The 18937-nt window shown below is 48.9% G+C and overlaps 1 protein-coding gene across 6 annotated transcripts in view; it reads left to right on the forward strand.

Moving 5' to 3' along the window:
- The window catches only part of arnt2 (aryl-hydrocarbon receptor nuclear translocator 2), a 56227-nt gene that overhangs the window by 11769 nt on the left and 25521 nt on the right, over positions 1-18937 (forward strand). For all 6 annotated transcript variants that reach the window (XM_030377168.1, XM_030377169.1, XM_030377172.1 and 3 more), the window contains 5 exons: positions 195-408; positions 9655-9757; positions 12788-12853; positions 13503-13588; positions 17636-17712. In XM_030377168.1, the coding sequence (XP_030233028.1) occupies positions 195-408; positions 9655-9757; positions 12788-12853; positions 13503-13588; positions 17636-17712 (546 nt within the window). The remainder of the gene's footprint in view (positions 1-194; positions 409-9654; positions 9758-12787; positions 12854-13502; positions 13589-17635; positions 17713-18937) is intronic.

Consider the following 18937-nt stretch of genomic DNA (forward strand, 5'->3'; position numbering starts at 1 on the left):
TGCTAATGCTAAGGTGCGAAGGTCCGTTCAGACACTGAACGTATTCTAAAAGTTTTTAAAAACCAAGCAGAAGCAAACCCCTGTAATCCTGGGCCGACCTCATCCAGACGATGTATGAACACGTCACTCACTCCTCTACGTCTTTTTCGTGTGTGTGTTTGTGCGCGTGCGTGCGTGCACTGTGTGTGGCGTAGGAGCTGAAGCACCTGATCTTGGAGGCGGCGGACGGCTTCCTGTTCGTGGTTGCCGCGGAGACGGGCCGCGTGATCTACGTGTCGGACTCTGTGACGCCGGTGCTGAACCACCCGCAGGCGGAGTGGTTCGGCAGCACCCTGTACGAGCAGGTGCACCCCGATGACGTGGACAAGCTCCGGGAGCAGCTTAGCACCTCCGAGAACTCCATGACAGGTAGCCGCAGTCGAAACTAGTGTGTCTACTAGTCACTGTGTCGTCACTGGTCCGGTACCATACAGTCCTGTGTAGTCACTGGTCTGGTACCATACAGACTGGTCCGGTACCATACAGTCCTGTGTAGTCACTGGTCCGGTACCATACAGTCCTGTGTAGTCACTGGTCCGGTACCATACAGTACTGTGTAGTCACTGGTCTGGTACCATACAGTCCTGGGTAGTCACTGGTCCGGTACCATACAGTCCTGTGTAGTCACTGGTCCGGTACCATACAGTACTGTGTAGCCACTGGTCCGGTACCATACAGTCCTGTGTAGTCACTGGTTCGGTACCATACAGTCCTGTGTAGTCACTGGTCCGGTAACATACAGTCCTGTGTAGTCACTGGTCCGGTACCATACAGTCCTGTGTAGTCACTGGTCCAATACAATACAGTCCTGTGTAGTCACTGGTCCGGTACCATACAGTCCTGTGTAGTCACTGGTTCGGTACCATACAGTCCTGTGTAGTCACTGGTCCGGTACCATACAGTCCTGTGTAGTCACTGGTCCGGTACCATACAGTCCTGTTTAGTCACTGGTCCTGTTTGCCTGGTACCATGCTGTACTGTGTTTCTTACCGTGTTTCTAGTACTATGTACCAGCGTATTATACCAAGTATTCAGTACCATGTACGTTGTTCCAAGTATTCAGTACCAGGCATTTTGTACCGTGTTTCCAGGACTATGTACCTGCATATATATTACCAAGTATTCAGAAGTTTGTACATAGTGCCATGTATTCATTTCCATGTACCAATTACCATATATTCAGAGCCATGTACCTCCTACTAGGTATCCAGAGCCATGTAGTACCATCGGTTCAGCACCATGTTGTGTACCTGTTACCTTGTAATCAGAACAATATACTTGGATTCATGTATTTAGTATTCACCTCGTACCATGTACCTCGTACTGCACTCATTACAATGCAGACAATGCTTTTAAGAAGAGTTCATGTCCACAGTCAAATAAGAATGATTCAGAAAAAAAATGAGAAGGTTTCAGACAGCATATCACACAGCCGAGACGTGAACTGAAACGGTTTCCTCCTTCTGGTTGCCTGCTACTGAAAGCAATCTTAGAGGCTCGCACAATCTGAAGTGCCTGATATTATCGGTACAAGTACGCGTAGTACTTCGTGTGACCACGAGATGGCGCCATTGTCTAGTTATATTCTCTCTCCCCCCTCCCATTATTTCCTTGGTGCCCAGAGGTTCCATCCAGGTGAGGCATCTGTCCATGTGTCAGCCTCAGTTTCTTCGCCAGCCAATCGGCTCACTGAAATCCCCCGTGCCGACAGGGCTCGCTTTATTACCCAGAAGGCTTTGATAAGCAACAAGAGGTTGTTATCTCCTCCAAGTGCCGCTGCGGAGGAGAGATAAAACCACGCAGAGGGACGCACGGGCACCGAGACAGACGCACAACTGCACACTTAAGTAGATGCAGACACAAACATGATATGAAGGTCCACGTCCCGTCGTGAAATTTCTTTGTGAGGAAAGCAATGGAATGAAAGCCGTATGTCTTCCAAGCACCGCCTTGGTGTGTGTGTGTGTGTGTGTGTGTGTGTGTGTGTGTGTGTGTGTGTGTGTGTGTGTGTGTGTGTGTGTGTGTGTGTGTGTGTGTGTGTGTGTGTGTGTGTGTGTGTTGATGCATAGCAGGGTGAATTTTGGTGTGCGTGGCACTTGGTGTTTTCTCCAGCTGTCCGCTGCTTACGTCGGAGCGGCAGACCTTAACCACAACGGATAAAAAAAAAGATGTAGCTGTTTTGTCATTGCCCGGTTGTTGCTCTTTTCCGTGGGTTAAGGTCCCAGTCACAATAAAAAACGTTCTGTTTTGTCCTCTGAATAAACCCCTTGGATCTCATCTTACGGCGCTGGGCGGTGGTATGTACGCCTCTTAGACTAAGGCCTAACCCTGTTAAAACTAAACCGAATGTACAAGCCGGAATTCTTCCTGTTTTCTCTGTTTCATTAACTTGAAAAAGGGGATACTGGGGTTATTTAAGTCAACTCACAGCCTGTCGGGTTGAATTAGTGCGCGTGCTTTCATGTAAGTACAGCCAAAGTGAAGTCCCCTCTGCTTCGGTTTGTGTCTCGGGCTTCTTGAGTTCGTATTGATCTAAATCATGAAGTTGTGTTTTATTCCCCCCTCCCGCTCCACAATGGAAAGTAGACGTCTGGGCCCCACAGCCATGCAGGGCCGCGATTGAGCCAGGCGGTCTGAGCTTTGAACAGCATGAGATTTATTTCAATGCGGCGTGCGTCTGGGCCGCTCCACTTCCTCAGTATTACACAGCCAACACAGAGAGGAAAGAAACTTAGTTGCATTGCCAAAAATTGTTAAGGGGAGGTAAAGTAAGTAATTTCTCTTGAGGCAGAAAGCCTTTAAATATTAAAGCAATGCGACAAAATATGTGGTTTAACGACGTTTGAGTGGTCATATGTGGTCATATTTTTTCCCGACCCACAGAATTGAACTCATTTCCTGACATTTGATGCTGTGAGAGCCATGCATTTCTAAAACATTTCCATAATGGTGTCCTGCCACATTGCAGTGGATTTAATTTCTATGGCAGTCAATGTTGCATAAGGCTGCGCAGAAGGTGTCCACATGTCCGGGTGAACTGGCGGCAGCCTTCTGCATTGAAGATTATTGTTTTTCACCATCGTGATCTAAAAATAATTGTTGGCAAAATGCTGGATGGGGATGCACCGGCGTGTGCTGGTGGAATGCACTCGGAGGCTGTGGTTGTTGTAATCATTGCAATGCTTTGTACAGGAAGGCTGTGTTTGGCTTCAACTAACCATTGGCAGTGATATCAGCTTGTTGCATATTAACTTTCCGAACTGAAGAGCAGAGGGGCCTGATAAGTTAGCCTTGTGAGGTCGTCCACAGGAAAGTCGAGACGACTGTTAGATGTTGTCTGTCTTTGGATACCTATTCAACCACGCGTAAGAATGTGTTTTCATTTGATATTCTATCTTACGGTGACTAACCATTCTAGTTGACCTGTCCCGCTTTGATTCACTAGTTCAGTCGCTGCCAAGGTAGGAAAAGGAACAACGAAGTGGAAATCGTCAGGGACCAAAAATGTGTTTATAGCAAACGACGGCGAGAGACCGCAGTTACCATGAGGCATTGCCCCGGCGATGCAGTAAATGTCATGCCGGTGATGACTCACGGAAGTAACCGGGCAGACATCAGAGCTGCACTCATGTCAACAGCCACAGCGGGCGTTGTTGTTGTTGCTGTAGCGTCCTGCTGCTATTCTGCCCGGTAACCAGGAAAAAGCTGACGTCTCACCAAACCGTTGCGTCATTAGTGGAACATGCCGCTCCAGCCTATTTTGTTTCCGGGAAAAAAAGAGGTGATAATTCGTTTGGATGGAAAATCCTAATGAGAAAGATATCATTACATTAGCAACAAATTCGATGCATGCTCCGGTAGCTTATAATATAATGAAGCCTCTCTTCAGTCATTAAAAATAATTTATAATTCTGCCTAATCCATATCAGGTCGCTGTTGAAACTGTTAAGTAGAGCGGTGTGGGCGGATCCGTCTTCGGGGGGGATCCGCCCCCAAGGGGTAAACCGGAACCAACCACCAAGTGTGACATAACGCATCCTAACCAGGTCTGGTCCTTGTGGTCCTCTTCTCATGAACCCGCGATTGGGAGGAGCATTTAGGGCATCTTTAGAAGATGCAGGAACGAACCACCTCTGTTGGCCCCTTCTTGCCGGCCCAGAGACGGATCGGCTGAACTCCCCGTCCCCACCTCACCGCAGAGCTAGCCTGGGTACCCCTCTGGAACGAAGCGCATTTGGAGCCCCGTGTATCCGGGACCCTGGTCCTCATGGTCGTTATGCCTGGGGTCCGTGGCATTGTGTGAAGCTAAGGGAACAGAGAGCGTTGCCGTACAGCTCAGCTGCCCTTTCCCCCCCCCGCCTCCCCTCGAGGGCGATCTGCATTGCTGCCGAACCTTCCACCCAAACAAAGAAGTTCACCCTATACCTGCGCTCCTTGGCTCGAGGGGATCTCGGCCACTTCACACTCGGAGGGGTTGATTGACTGATTTCCTACTCGGCGTCAACGATCCAGGGGGTGTCCTGCGGCCGCTGGAACAATGTTCCCGTTTTTTTAAAGCCGTGTCTGAAACCCGGCATGCAAGGGATACGCGCGCATATTTACCCCCGCAGCGCAAACACACAATGTTCACGCCTGGACGCCTTAATCATTTGAAATATGTCGACGGAGGTGGATCGGGGAGGGGGGTGGGTTTGGTAGCATACTCTGGCTCTGTTTGCCTGAACGCCACTGGGGTTCCTGGCTGAGGTGAGCTTCTTCCCCCGCGCCTCCATCGACTTAGCTTGTAATCGACGGAGGCAGCGTGAGCGCGGAGCCCACCCGTCCCGACCGCTTCAAGACCCCCACGTCCATAGCGATGCCTCGGGTCGCCCAGCCTGAGCGTCTTGTGTATTCCCAGTCCCAGCCCCCCCTTCTCATCGTACTGCCATGTTATCTCTCCCCCCCCCCCCCCCCCCCATCCCCCACACTTCTGCGTGTGGGCGCCTAATCACTGTCAGAAAGAGCGGCACTGACGTATTGGACCTGATTCACTCTTAATCTAAAACACTGCTTTCCTTGCCCTTCCTCTCCTCGCCCTATCTATGCCCCGATTCTTGTTCAACAAAATGCAGGAACTTTGCCGAAGCACTTATGTGTTGTAGCCGTTCCAATTTCCGACTCTATGCTTTTGATGGTTCAACCCCCCCTGGTTAAGTGGCTTTTGATAACGGTGTCGCGTTCATAAATGCATGTAAATGCCATCGGCGCCGCAGTCAGCCGCTGCGACATCCTGCGTTGGCCATTCTGAGCCCATAGTTTCAATCATGATTTTAGAGGTTGAAGGGTTCCCAAAATAAAAAGAAGTGGATTAGTTAGTGGTTAATCGAAGGGGCAGGAAACCATTTCAGTTTGCGCGTCGCCTCCATCAGAAACCCAGTGTGCAGAGGGATAAATGGCACGCCGAGACAAGCAGATTGTGACGGGACGAATGCGCTCAGTGGGATATCGAGGGGGAGAAGGGAGATCAGGTGGACGTTGGAATGCAGAGGAGGAAGGGAGTAGAAGGATAAATAAATGGTTGGCGGGTCAGAGGTGGATCTGATGGCCGTTCCTGGTACAGTACTCTGCTTTCTCCATAAATACTTCCTTGAGCAGAACAGCTTGGCCGGGACTCGGGGCCGGCCAGGCCGGGGTGAAGTGCTGTGGGGAAACGTCCTGTTTATCCAAAGCCTCGATTGAATTAGTTATGGCCGCCAGCTCTATTTCCAATGTTCTTTTGGTCTACTTGTTTTCGCCTCCTTACGCCTGATTATTAGCTTGTTGTTTTCTTTCATGACGTCCTTTTTTTCCCGACATCTTTGTTTGGCTTACGCATACTTTGTTAGCATACCTAGCGTTATGTGCTATCGTCGTTTATTTGTTTCAACAGAAATAACCTACTCGGTAGTGCATGCGTGTGAGGTACGAGCCAAAGGGTGATGCTTGATGACTCTGGGAAATTTCCACCAACAACCAAGTGTCCCGGAAAGGCTGGTCACGGAGCCTTGAAGCCCGAACCGGAACCCCTTAACCCTGCAGACGGAGTCCAAAGGGAACCTCTCCTGCACCATGAAGGGGGGGGGGGGGGGCATCCTCTTCGCTCACGTCCCTCCGCACAGTGCCAGCTGCAGCAGCTGCCTCGCTCGCCCACTGTTGTCTTCCTCTTCAACGTCCTCTCGCTCTGGCTCCAATTATGATCCCCTTGTTTCCCCCCCATGCTCAGCCCGCCTGCGTTCTGGCTAGTGTGACGATCTGCGGTGCTGCGGTTTGGGTCGGTGGTTAATTCGGGTGAATCTCTTTCTCCGACGCACACGCTCCTTGGACGTGACAGGGTCCCGCGTCCAACCGGCGCACCGGGGGAAAGATCAAGGGGAGGAATTTGCCCGTGACTTTTGTGCCGGGAGTGTTTTGAAGATTTTTGTCCGGTGACGTGATGATGGAAGAAGTTGATCCGTTGAGAGCGCTGACACACACCAGCCCGCTGCACCCTGCTGTACTGTACATGGGGTGCGCTACATTAGGTCAACTGCCTTGCTCAGAGGCAGCCACGTGCCTCCCTAGTCAGTCTTATTGTAAACAGACTTGTTGTTCATGCGTGTGTGTGTGTGCGTGTGTAGAAGGCCAACATCGAAAGGAATGTCCAGAGCCACATCAAACCATACCCTTCTCATCTGCAATCTGACATGTCACCTGGCAATTTCCACCATATGCCCCATGTCAAACTCTAAACACGAGGTCACACAATCCCAGCAGGCTGAGGTCACTTTGGGTCACTTTGCTTTTGTTATCCCACGTGCTTGTGTGTGTTTGTGTGTGTGTGTGTGTGTGTGTGTGTGTGTGTGCTTGTGTGTGTGTGTGTGTGTGTGTGTGTGTGTGCGTGCGCGTGCACGTGCCTGCCTGCCTGCCTGCCGTGGTTCTTAATTGCAATCAACTGTAAAGAAGTAACTGGGTCTGTTTGTATTTTCTATGCCCCGACCCCGGCCCCCCTTCCACCATATCCTGCCTTCACGCATTTCTGGAAGTGTGTGTGTGTATGCGTGTGCGTGTGTGTGCGTACGTGCATGATCAACCCACCTCCACCTTGGAGGCTAGGACTGCCATTGTTCCATCTGGAAAGCATCAGAGGGCGGTGGATGGTGAGGAAAGCAGGACTGATCATGATAACGAGAGACGCGTGCAGTGCATCGCAGTCGTAACACTGCAGGACAGCGAGACGCGTGGAAGCCCTAGCTCATAATATTCTCCCAACGGTCTCACGCAAGCCCTGAGGTCTGCACGGATGATCGCGCCCGAATAACGACACAACAGGTGGTCGATCAAACGTAACGCTGTCACGTCGAATTAGTCGTCGAGCCCATGGTTAAAATATAAAAAGTTAATGTTCAGCGTGCAAACATCATTCCAGCTCTGCTTTCGAGCGGCTGCGCAGTACAATCCCAATACGGAGCCAAAGCAATCCACACATTGTCGGCGGCTTCCCAACCTATTCCCTTTTAATGACCGGCAAAGGATCTCGCCTATGAATACTTCAGGCAAGCTGAGCGCAATTTCCAGTCAACTGGCTGCCATAGCTACTGATCGTTTTCATTGTCTGGACGGGCAGGACGGAATGAGATGACGTGCGCTCACTCTGGGAATTCATACACTCGGTGTCTGTGTCAATAGTGCTGTCTGCGACCTTAATCTTAGTGTTGGAAGGTTTGCGTCTCCCCCGGCTTGTTTTCGTCTTTTGTCTATCCCTGCCCTTGTCTAGTGTGTGTGTCTATCAGTGTGCTTCTTTGTGTGTCTATGCGTGTAATGCATTATGTCCTGGCCTAACGCATTACGTGTGTGTGTGTGTGTGTGTGTGTGTGTGTGTGTGTGTGTGTGTGTGTGTGTGTGTGTGTGTGTGTGTGTGTGTGTGTGTGTGTGTGTGTGTGTGTGTGTGTGTGTGTGTGTGTGTGTGTGTGTCTATGCATGTAATGCATTATGTCCCGGTCGAATGCATTACGTGTGTCTGTGTCTATGCATGTTATGCATTATATTCCACCCTACACGCGTGTGTTTCTCTCCGTTTCTGTTGTTTTGAGCCCGTGGCTATGTTCTAGGGTCTCCCATCAGTCTGGCCCAGTAGCCCCCCCCCCCCCAGGCCGGGCCGCTCCGGCGTGAACACACTGCTCTCCCTCAGGGAGGGGAGAATGCGGTGGGGAAGGGGGGTTTGCCGACAGCTGTATTTTCCCTTGGCTGTTTGTCTAGCGATTCCTCAGAATTTCTACTTTTTTTTTTTATCAAGGATGAATCTCAATTTGAGCCCGGCACCATTTTAATACTTCACTTTGGGAGGGTGATTTAGTGCTTGGTTCACGATCACAGCAGGGGGTCGGTTTGACCCCCTCTGCACAACTCGTCTGAGGGAAAGAACACTTGTTGAGCAAATCGCTCCGTGGAGCTCCACAGAGAGGGGCGAGGCCCAGACACAACGCAGAACAGAAAAACACTTTTTCTCCCCAGCGAAGGACTCTTGTCTCGATGAGGTGACCTGAGTCGCGGACTCCCAGTTGAATTAGGCCGTGGGTTTGACTTTGATTCACTCTTCTCCGCTCCTTGTGCTGCTTCAAGGGCGATTCACTCCCGCAATAAAAAGAAACATACAAAAACATAATTGTCTGGATGGGTGGACTCAGAGTTCACCCGTATCTGTGTCCGTCTATTCGGTTAGCCCTAACCCTACCATGTGTGTAGTGTGTGTGTGTACCAGGCTGATGTACCACGTGTGTACCAGGCTGAGGCAGCATGTGTATTGTTGTGTGTGTGTACCAGGCTGAGGCACCATGTGTGTTGTTGTGTTTGTACCATGTGTCTTGTTGTGTGTGTTTACCATGCTGATGTACCATGGGTGTTGTTGTGTTTGTACCATGTGTGTTGTTGTGTGTGTATACCATGCTGATGTGCCATGTGGGTTGTTGTGTTTGTACCATGTGTGTTGTTGTGTGTGTTTAGGCCTAAAAAATGTTTTTGTTTGGTTCCGGTTTCCGACCGACCCTGTCAATTTATGTGTGACCCAAATTATTTTATGAGCTTTAAAAGAAAAAAGTTTTTTTTTTTTGATGCAAACTATAATTACGTTTTGGTACAGCACCTCTTTATTCTGTACAAGGATGAGCAAATTTTCTCGTTTTTAAATGAAAACAACCTACCTATCATTCGCTGCCGCTGGAAAAAATAAAATAAAAAAATAAAATAAATTCCCTACCTACCCATGACCTCAACTGACAACCAACAGGAACCACTTTTTTTTTTTTTAGGCCTTACCATGCTGATGTACCATTCGTGTTGTTGTGTTTGTACCATGTGTGCTGTTGTGTGTGTTTACCATGCTGAGGTACCATGTGTGTTGTTGTGTTTGTACCACGTGTGTTGTTGTGTGTGTGTCTACCAGGCTGAGGCACCATGTGTGTTGTTGTGTGTCTACCATGTGTGTTGTGTGCGTTCCATGCTGATGCACCACGTGTGTTGTTGTCTGTGTACCAGGCTGAGGCACCATGTGTGTTGTTGTGTTTGTACCATGTGTGTTGTGTGCGTAGCATGCTGATGCACCATGTGTTTTGTGTCGTGCAGGAAGGATCCTGGACCTGAAGACAGGCACGGTGAAGAAGGAGGGGCAGCAGTCGTCCATGAGGATGTGCATGGGTTCCCGGCGCTCCTTCATCTGCCGCATGAGGTTTGTGCCTTCCTCAGTCCAACCGCAGCGGTCCCCAATGTGTGCACGTGCAGCTCTCTCCATGTTAGCCTGGTGAAGAATGCGTATACCCTGTGCTCATATGGATCAGGACAACATTGATGGCTGGCAGTTTTAAGGAACAGCAGGAGGGGAGCGTGTGTGTGTGTGTGTGTGTGTGTGTGTGTGTGTTTGTGTGTGTGTGTGTGTGTGTGTGTGTGTGTGTGTGTGTGTGTGTGTGTGTGTGTGTGTGTGTGTGTGTGTGTGTGTGTGTGTGTGTGTGTGTGTGTGTGTGTGTGTGTGTGCACGTGCGTGTGTGTGTGTGTCCGTCTTAACAACGTCAAGTTTTGATGATTGAAGAAATAGTTTACTTGTCAACAACCATCGTCGGAACAAAGTAGAAGTACAAGATGTATTTTCTGGCCATCTGTTGACCACCAGATGTGTAACGAGACAGCCGTTGTATGAACCAGGAAGGTGATATGTTAATATATGGAAAGCCTTTATAAATGTGGATATATAGTAAGCTGGAATTACCCTCGCAGACACAGGACAGATGGCGTGCAGAAAGCTAAAAGGAAGGGCTGACTACTAGACTTTTGTCTTACTTTATGGAGGTGGATACCGTTTCATATACCTGACCTAAGCGTAGTATACCCATGGTAAGAGATGACCACTGACTCACGTTAAAAAAATAAAGAATTGCATCACACAGGAGCCTTTTCCTTTAGCACCAGGGAAATACATTATCTATTTCATATAAGGATAATGAATGCATAATGGATACTGTAGAACACACACTCACACCCACAGAGTAACAGACATTTGGTGTATTAAGTGGCTCCTATATTTTGGTGTGCATCTCCAAAGTAAAGTAATTAGCCACAACGAAGCTCCCAAGAATAACTCGTCCAACTGTGATTAATTACTGTGTTGCAAATCGTTAATGCTCCAACATTTCCTGAAGCTCAACCACCGGGTGATTTATTACTGTTACAGGAAATGGCAGTACATATATCTACTGCCAAGTGCAACGAAAAAGCAGATTCTGAAAGTCATTATATTTTAATAGATCACTATGGTTTATTACATCATTTTTTTATCTGTGGTCTTCTAAATACGAGGCTCTTAAAAAGAGTGTGGAAGGCATGTGTACTAATTAATTATGACTTAATTACTATAAATCACTTCTACTGTATTCGTCACGTACTTATATTGTCTTTTGTTACAACTAGCTCCAATAATAATAGCAATGAAAATATCAGGTGAACGTACATTTCCTGCGTTTCACTCACGTACGCAATAACTCCAGCCCGGGGGGGACCCTACACTAGGCAGGCATATCTCTGATGGCAGACATACCATAATATTAACAAGCTACCCCAACCACATGATTCACACCTGACTTTCTGAAAGGTAAGACGTGCGTGTGCCATAACCAATTTCACAGTGCGGTAATTTCTGACGCCAGGCATATTTTCGCTTCACAGACTTGGGGGGTGGGGTTGGGGGGGGAAGGAAGTATAAAGAATTGCTGGTGTCGTTTTTCTCATGGCGTTCAAGTAATTAAACGACGCTTGTCATATCGTTATCCCAGATCCCCTATACGTCAGTGTATTAATACCTCGCTCGTTTGGAAATCTGCGGTGACCCTACGGCGCGCTGCGACAAATAAAATTCCATCCCTGCGTTTTACAGAGGACACACGGCGTCTGGCGGATCGGGGGAGGAAAAAATGTCTTTGTTTGGTCTCAAGATGTCTCCTAAGTGAAAACACGGCTCCGGTGGTGAGACCGCTGCGGAATACTTTTGGGTTTTGTGCTTAGCCCGGCGAAAAAATCACACGTTTCCCCAATTACGTTTCCACGTACGCTGTCCCTCGTATCGCTGAGCGGGCGGCACGACCGTCTGCCTTTTTGGGGGGGGGGGGGGGGGGGGGGGACTGCGATGTCTCAATCCGTCAAGCTTGGGGCCCCCTGCTTATCGCACGCGACAACCGCACTGCGCCACGGGAGGAATTTCCCTCCTCTTTGAGCCTTTTATTGGAGGCACGTTGGCGGAAAGGGGAAACCAGCCCCTCGCCTCACAGGCACGCTTGTTAAAGGCTGCTAGACGGAGGGGCCGCGGCATCAAGCGTGCACAGGCTACCTAGGGTTCGGAGCACATCGTTTTCTAAGGGAGGTTATTGGGTGCAGGCCTCGTCTTCGGTAACACTTGGTCCACCCATCCATCTCACAAGATGAAGAAGGCTGGGGGGGGGGGGGGGGGGTAGATGAGGGGACATCTGTTGCTGGAGTTACGGCTCGTGGACCAACGAATCGGATTTCACCGGGCGCTCTCTTTCTGTCCGTTTCTGTACATTGTGTAATGTCCTGGGTGGAAGGAAATGCGTTCGTACATGCATTGTCAAACATGGCATAACAATCAGCTCAAATACATCCTGACAACATGTGGAAGAGCTGCTACAGCCCCAATGCTACTCATCACTTATGGAGAGTCGTTAGCAGTTTGGCCCGCTTGTTTGTGTATTTTCGTCATCCGTGTTGTGTGAGACATGTCAACATGGCACATGTTCCAACACACATTACATGCAAGGGATGCCGGTTATAATGTTTTTAATTTTTTTCTAACCAGATAGAACTCATGCCCATTCAAACACCGTAGCATCTTATGTTTGGATAATGAGGTCATAAAAAGTATATATTTATCCGTTAGCTAAAATTGGACGTTAGGTACTGATTCATGTGTTTACTTTGAAGTCTGTGTGCCTGTGTGATAAATGTCTTTGAGCATTGAATCATTTACATTGCGTTTAAACATTCAGCAGATGCCTTTATCCGAAAGCGATGAAGTGAGGCTGAGAACAATCGAAAGCCTACAGTGACTACAGATACATTCAACGTTTAGAGAAACTGGACTGGACCAAGTGCTTTGTAGCAATACATCATGTGCTGATGGAGAAGTGTGTGCAGGATTTTGTGATTCATGTGTGTGTGTGTGTGTGTGTGTGTGTGTGTGTGTGTGTGTGTGCAGGTGCGGCAGCGCTCCCCTGGATCACATCTCCCTGAACCGGCTGTCCAACATGAGGAAGAGATACAGGTGAATACATCACACGCTCACTTCCTCTCTTTACTGATGTTTCTCCAGTATTCCTCCCCTCCCTTTCCCTCAACCAACGATCTTTCTGTTAAAATACAATGGATCACACAACCCCTCTCGGCTTAGACAGGTGTTTGTGTTTGTGTGGGTGTGTGTCTGCGTCTGTGTGTCTGTGTCTGGGTGCATGTGTGTGTGCGGTTGTGCAAGCATCTGGGTGTATTTGTGTCTGCATGTTTGTTTGTGTTGCTGTTTGTGTGTGTGTGTGTCTGCATTTCTGTGTGTGCGCGTTTCAGTATTTCTGTGTGTGCGTGTGTGCGTGTGTGCGTGTGTGCGTGTGTGTGTGTGTGTGTGTGTGTGTGTGTGTGTGTGTGTGTGTGTGTGTGTGTGTGTGTGTCTGCGTTTCTCTCTGTGTGTCTGCGTTTCTGTCCGTGTGTCTGTGTGTGTGTGTGTGTGTGTGTGTGTGTGTGTGTGTGTGTGTGTGTGTGTGTGTGTGTGTGTGTGTGTGTGTGTGTGTGTGTGTGTGTGTGTATGCGTTTCTGTCTTGTGTGTCTGTGTTTCTATCTGTGTGTGTCTGAATGTGTGTGTGTGTGTGTGTGCCTGTGTGCCTGTGTGTGTGCCTGCGCTCACATGTTTTCTCTTTCGTCGACAGAAACGGCCTCGGACCCTCAAAGGAAGGAGAGGCTCAGTACTCGGTGGTGCATTGCACAGGCTACATCAAAGCATGGCCCCCTGCAGGTACACAAACACCCCCCCCCCCCACCAGCGCATCCACCCTCCTCTACCCACCACTTCTCTCGCTCAATCTCAGCACCACTCAACGGCACACTGGGCCATCTGTAGTCCGACACCTTCCAGCGCTCGCCGTCACGGCCCTGCACTTGTCCCGAGGACAGTGTATTGACTGCGGGGGCAGGCTAGTGTAGTGGCCAGGGTGGTCCGCCCCTGAATGAGCGCCGTCTGCCCGTTTTGGCCTCCTCGAGTCTGGATGCTCATCCCCTGGCCTGCCTCTTCATGGTTTGTGTCTGGATTGTGTGTAAATGGATTTGGATGAACGAGTCTGATGAACGGCTCAATGACCCTTGTGTCTGTGTTGGCTGTGTGTGTCGGCGCGGTGACAAGGTCAAGAGCGGGGGCTTTCTATCAGATCCTGAATCAACAGGCGGGTCTTCTCTACAGAATGATTAAAAACAAACACATCCCCCAAAGAGTTTTGGATGACCTACAACGTGACTATTCTCACAGCCCCGTGACAATGGCTGCCAACCGCAGCTGAATGTAGTGGTAATTAATACTCGGTCTAAAGAAAAGAAACAAATCAGCAAAAAAAGACATGAATTATGTTCTATAAAGGCAAAAAAAGAGGTGATGGAGTTTATCTGTTGGCTGTGTCTCGAGGGGGGAAGGCATTAACACGCAGGCATTTATCTTGCTGTTATTTAATCACATTCCAGTGTCTGTTACCTCCCGTTTGTGAGCGAGAAGGGGCCAGGTGCTTTCGGCTCAGCGTAAAAGCGGGTGTTCACGCTGCAACAGATGGAAAACAAATACAGGGCAAAATTGATGCGGGGGCGGACAAGAGGAGGATCAGAAGGAGTACATTATCAAGAGCGGAGGGCTGAGAAGTGTTCAGCAAACAGTTCCTACGCACCGTCAAGTGTGTACATCGTGGAGACTCTCCCGGACACATATCTGTCTCACATTTTTACGCCGTTCATGTGCGCTGATTGGGTTGAATTGCTCTTTTGTCTGTGGGATGAACCCTTTCCTTTTCTCACGGATGGCACAGAGTCTACTGGAGGAGGTGGTTTCTGTTCCATATTTCTGGTGCAGCCGATGTTAATATCATGGAGCCACTGTGGTTATCACTGGTCTGTTCTTAATTGTTTGTAGCTGTCGGAATGTCTGCATAAACAGGTTGGGTTGCACAACGTCCCCGCCTTCGCACGCTCCGATTCCGTCTTCCGTGCCCACGCAAATACGTACGCGTACGGGTGTAAACACACGCATGCACATACGCACGCGTACACATGTAAACACACACACACACACACACACACACACACACACACACACACACACACACACACACACACACACACACACACACACACACACACACACACACACACACACACACACACACACACACACGGGGTCTGGAATTGTCATCAGTGATGTGATTGTGACCAGGTGTCCATAATGAATTGAAGACAAAAAGCAGGCATCCAGAATTAGAGCCCCGCTCAGTACTCTGAAGTGACTGGGGTACGTTGTGTGTTGTGGATGTGCGCACAACAAAACACGTTCCATGTGTGCTTCAAAACAACTGGCGTGGGCCTGCCTTCCCCAGTCTAAATATATCCCCTTGGAATGTTTCTAAAGAACGATAGGGACTATATATAACACAGATGCGTGCCACAACTGCTGAACACACACATGAAAACGATCATGACACACAGCAAATTCTCAGCCCAGTGAGGCCTTTGATCATGGAGATAGAATATGTGTGTGTTGCACGGCAACGATGGGACCGAGAAACAAGGCGGCAGATATCATGCACATATTATCCCTATAGTCCTTTCATCCACGCTTGGCGGCTCAAAAAGGGCTTCACGACACCCCTGCTGTGGCAATAACCAAACACACGGGGGGGGGGGGGATATTTGCTAAACCCACAGACAAATGGCTCTGTTAGAGATCGCACAAGGACAAAGGTGACGGCGTGTGTCTGTGCGAGAAATAATACAAATCACGACGAATGACATTTGAAGAAGACATTGGATGACAAATCAGTAAACATGGAAAATTGGTCCATTATGGAAATCACAGTCAGTCGACAAGAGAAAGAGTTTCAATTCACATCCTTAGTGAGCCCCCCAAAAATAAGAGAGCAATTTTGTCAATTTCATGGCACAGGTTTTCATTTATTTGACTGGAGCTTTTCCAGCAGACTGTATAACGCCTCTTCCTTACTCTATGGAGAAGCCTTCTATTTTGTGACAATATCCACAGTATGAAATCGCAGAACAGCTGGTAATAATACAAAATATCCTAACAAATGAAATGTCAACCCCTTTTTTACACAAAAGTGACACCTTGCTTTGGCAATGACAGGAACTCCTGTCAGACTGCGGGACCATGATAATGTCCCCCGCAACCAAAACATTTATTTGTAATCAACCACGGCTTGGAGAAAATTACATTTCTTATTGCTATGGTAATATTGCGGGCCCTGTGTATCTGTCACTCTTTGTCTTGTCCCTTCACCCCCCATCACTGAATAATGTTGTGTGGTGGACCAAGAATTTTGTTATTTAAATGAATTGAAACCATCGCTGGGGTTCATGACAGGTGAGGAACGATGTCAATCACCTCAAGGTACAGATGCGTTTGAAGGACACACCGTCATCCCTGTAATCGTATAGCTGCTGTGTTACCCAAGGGGTTGACTGTTAATAAGGGGCGATTATGCAAGAATTTAGTATTGTATGTTCATATGAGGTCAGTTGTACATATTCATTCAAAGAATTCTATACAAGGGTCTTATTACCGTCTCATAAATGAACAGGAGGGTCACCTGATTTCGGTCGGTACAAAAGTGTCAATTTTAGAGGATAATGAGTACGAATTGGTTGTTGTTTGCCCTCAGGGTGAACGATTCCCATTAGCTGGCGATAAGCCTCCAAAGCCCTCTGTTGTGTGCTGAATTCAACGAGATTCCGATCCGAAACCCATTTCTAAATATTTACTCCCAGCATTTGGCAAGACAGAAGGTGGTCGGCCCTTGTGACACACCATTATCAAACCTCTACTTTAGTTTACTTCCAACGGTCTTCACGTAAAAACAGACGTATTGTCATTTCAGTATTTACATTCACCCACCTCTGATTTAATTGACTGGGCCTCGATGTACGTCACGACACTGATCGGCAACGCGTCATGCGGTTTACTCTGAGAACCTCAAGGACGTGAGTCATGATCTTCCACGATCGGGGCCAGCACTAACAAGCACTGCCCAATGCCGTCGATGGCGAACCAGGGTTATCATCGTTTGAATGGCTTTTCTTTCGACTATTGGAATCTGCGCAGAAAAACATTGTTATCAAATTCCAAGATAGCTGCGTATATATTTTTAGATCGGCCAAGGACTTTGACAATGGGCGACTTCTCGAGAGCAACTTGACAACCGCTCGTTGACAAATGCGTCTCTGCTTTGGGTTCCCTTGTGTGTGACTCTGTCCAGATGCCAGTTGTCATCACTGAGGAGCTGTTTGTTTTAGGCCAGCTATGATTAATAATTCACATGTGAACCTCTGCATTGACTCGTGAATGTTCATAAACATTCTGTGCGAGTCGCTTTGTTTGTCGAGTCGACAAAGGAGGGAGAGCGAAGGAGTCTGGCGGTGTCCCTGAGCAAGAAACCAAACCCTAACCTAGCCCTAACGGCTCCCAGTGTGCCGGCTGTTGCCTTGCATGGTGACCCCTGCTTTCGGTGTGAATGTGTGTGTATGAAGGGGTCATTGGTAGGCAATATTGGAAAGTGCACCGGTGGCACTGGCTAGCAATTTGCTGGATAAATGCAGTCCATTTACCATTTACCATTTGAGCAAAACTAATTGTCATGACAGTGTAGTGTGATATAGGAATTTTTGATCGAAGGAACATTTCCCTATTTGTCTGATATGTTACATTTGAACTCACATTTGTACCATCACCTCTCTCTCTCCCTCCCTCCCTCCCTCCCTCCCTCCCTCCCTCCCTCCCTTCCTCCCTGTCCTCCAGGGATGACCATACCAGACGAGGACACCGAAGCGGGACAGACTGGTAAATACTGTCTGGTGGCCATCGGCAGACTGCAGGTACGCATATGAAGTTTTGTGTTACTTAAACTGGGATATGCAACCCTCAAGACGCACGCAGACACACACACACACACACACACACACACACACACACACACACACACACACACACACACACACACACACACACACACACACACACACACACACACACACACACACACACACACACACACACACACACACACAGTGGCACACACACAGTGGCACACATTCAAAGGCCCATTTGCATGCATGCCGGACTGTTCCCGCTCAACCGGAGGCGATCAGCAAGGAAACTTTTTTTTTTGGGGGGGTCCAGGATTATATGATCAGTGCAGCGGAGGAAAGAGGTGACCCACATCCTGTCGTGTCCTCCCTCCAATACCATTATCTCTCTCTCTCTCTCTCTCTCTCTCTCTCTCTCTCTCTCTCTCTCTCCCCCCCCCCCCCCCCCCCCCCCCCCCCCCCCCTCATGGCTAATCAGTCCGACCCGTCTCGGCCAACTCCCTTCAGAGCTCTGCTTCCACTCTCCAAACCCTGGCCCTGCCCAGTAATATCAGGGCTCCATCAAGGTTCTCACGGTTCTCCCGTGGTGCTACTCTGTGCTTTCCCCTGATCCCCCCCCCCCCCCCCCCCACACACCCCCAGGTCAGGCGGTCGGGGGGTTTAGCAGCTGACGGTCACATTTACTCACCGCAAGCCTCTGAGAAATAAAAACCATTCAGGCAGATCTGTTGCGGTAACGACCCTGTTTAGCGTGGGGTGAAAGCGTCTAAGCCAGGCCGAGCTGTGTGGCCCCTGCCCCTGGCTGTTTTGGTTGGTCCTTTGTCTTGGGCAGAGCTCGTACGCTAACACAGCGAGCCCCTCGCGTGCCAGGAGACGTCAGGCATGCTTGGCAGTGAGCCCCTTCTCCCGTGAGCCCCCCACACTCCACCCTCCTGAGTGTTTGGGTTTCTTAGCGCATGGCAGCATCAGCACTATGGCACCTGTCTGATGCTTCGTGCAGGCGTGGTACTTGTTCTTTAAGGAATGGTGTTAAGGCACCGGTTTCGGCTTTTGTAGGCTTTTGTTTTGTGATTTATCTAATCTGAATTCTATACTAGATTGTTTTTGCCATTTTCTGATGACAATTGATTAAATCATTTGTGTATCCCTAAGGGTATGGTTGTTTCCTATTTGCTGATCTGCCGTGAAGGATGTATACTGACTAGTCTGAGTTCAACTTCTAATTAGTTTTATT

Source organism: Gadus morhua, chromosome 14 (genome assembly GCF_902167405.1).
Source record: "Gadus morhua chromosome 14, gadMor3.0, whole genome shotgun sequence".
In the NCBI taxonomy this organism is placed as follows: domain Eukaryota; kingdom Metazoa; phylum Chordata; class Actinopteri; order Gadiformes; family Gadidae; genus Gadus; species Gadus morhua.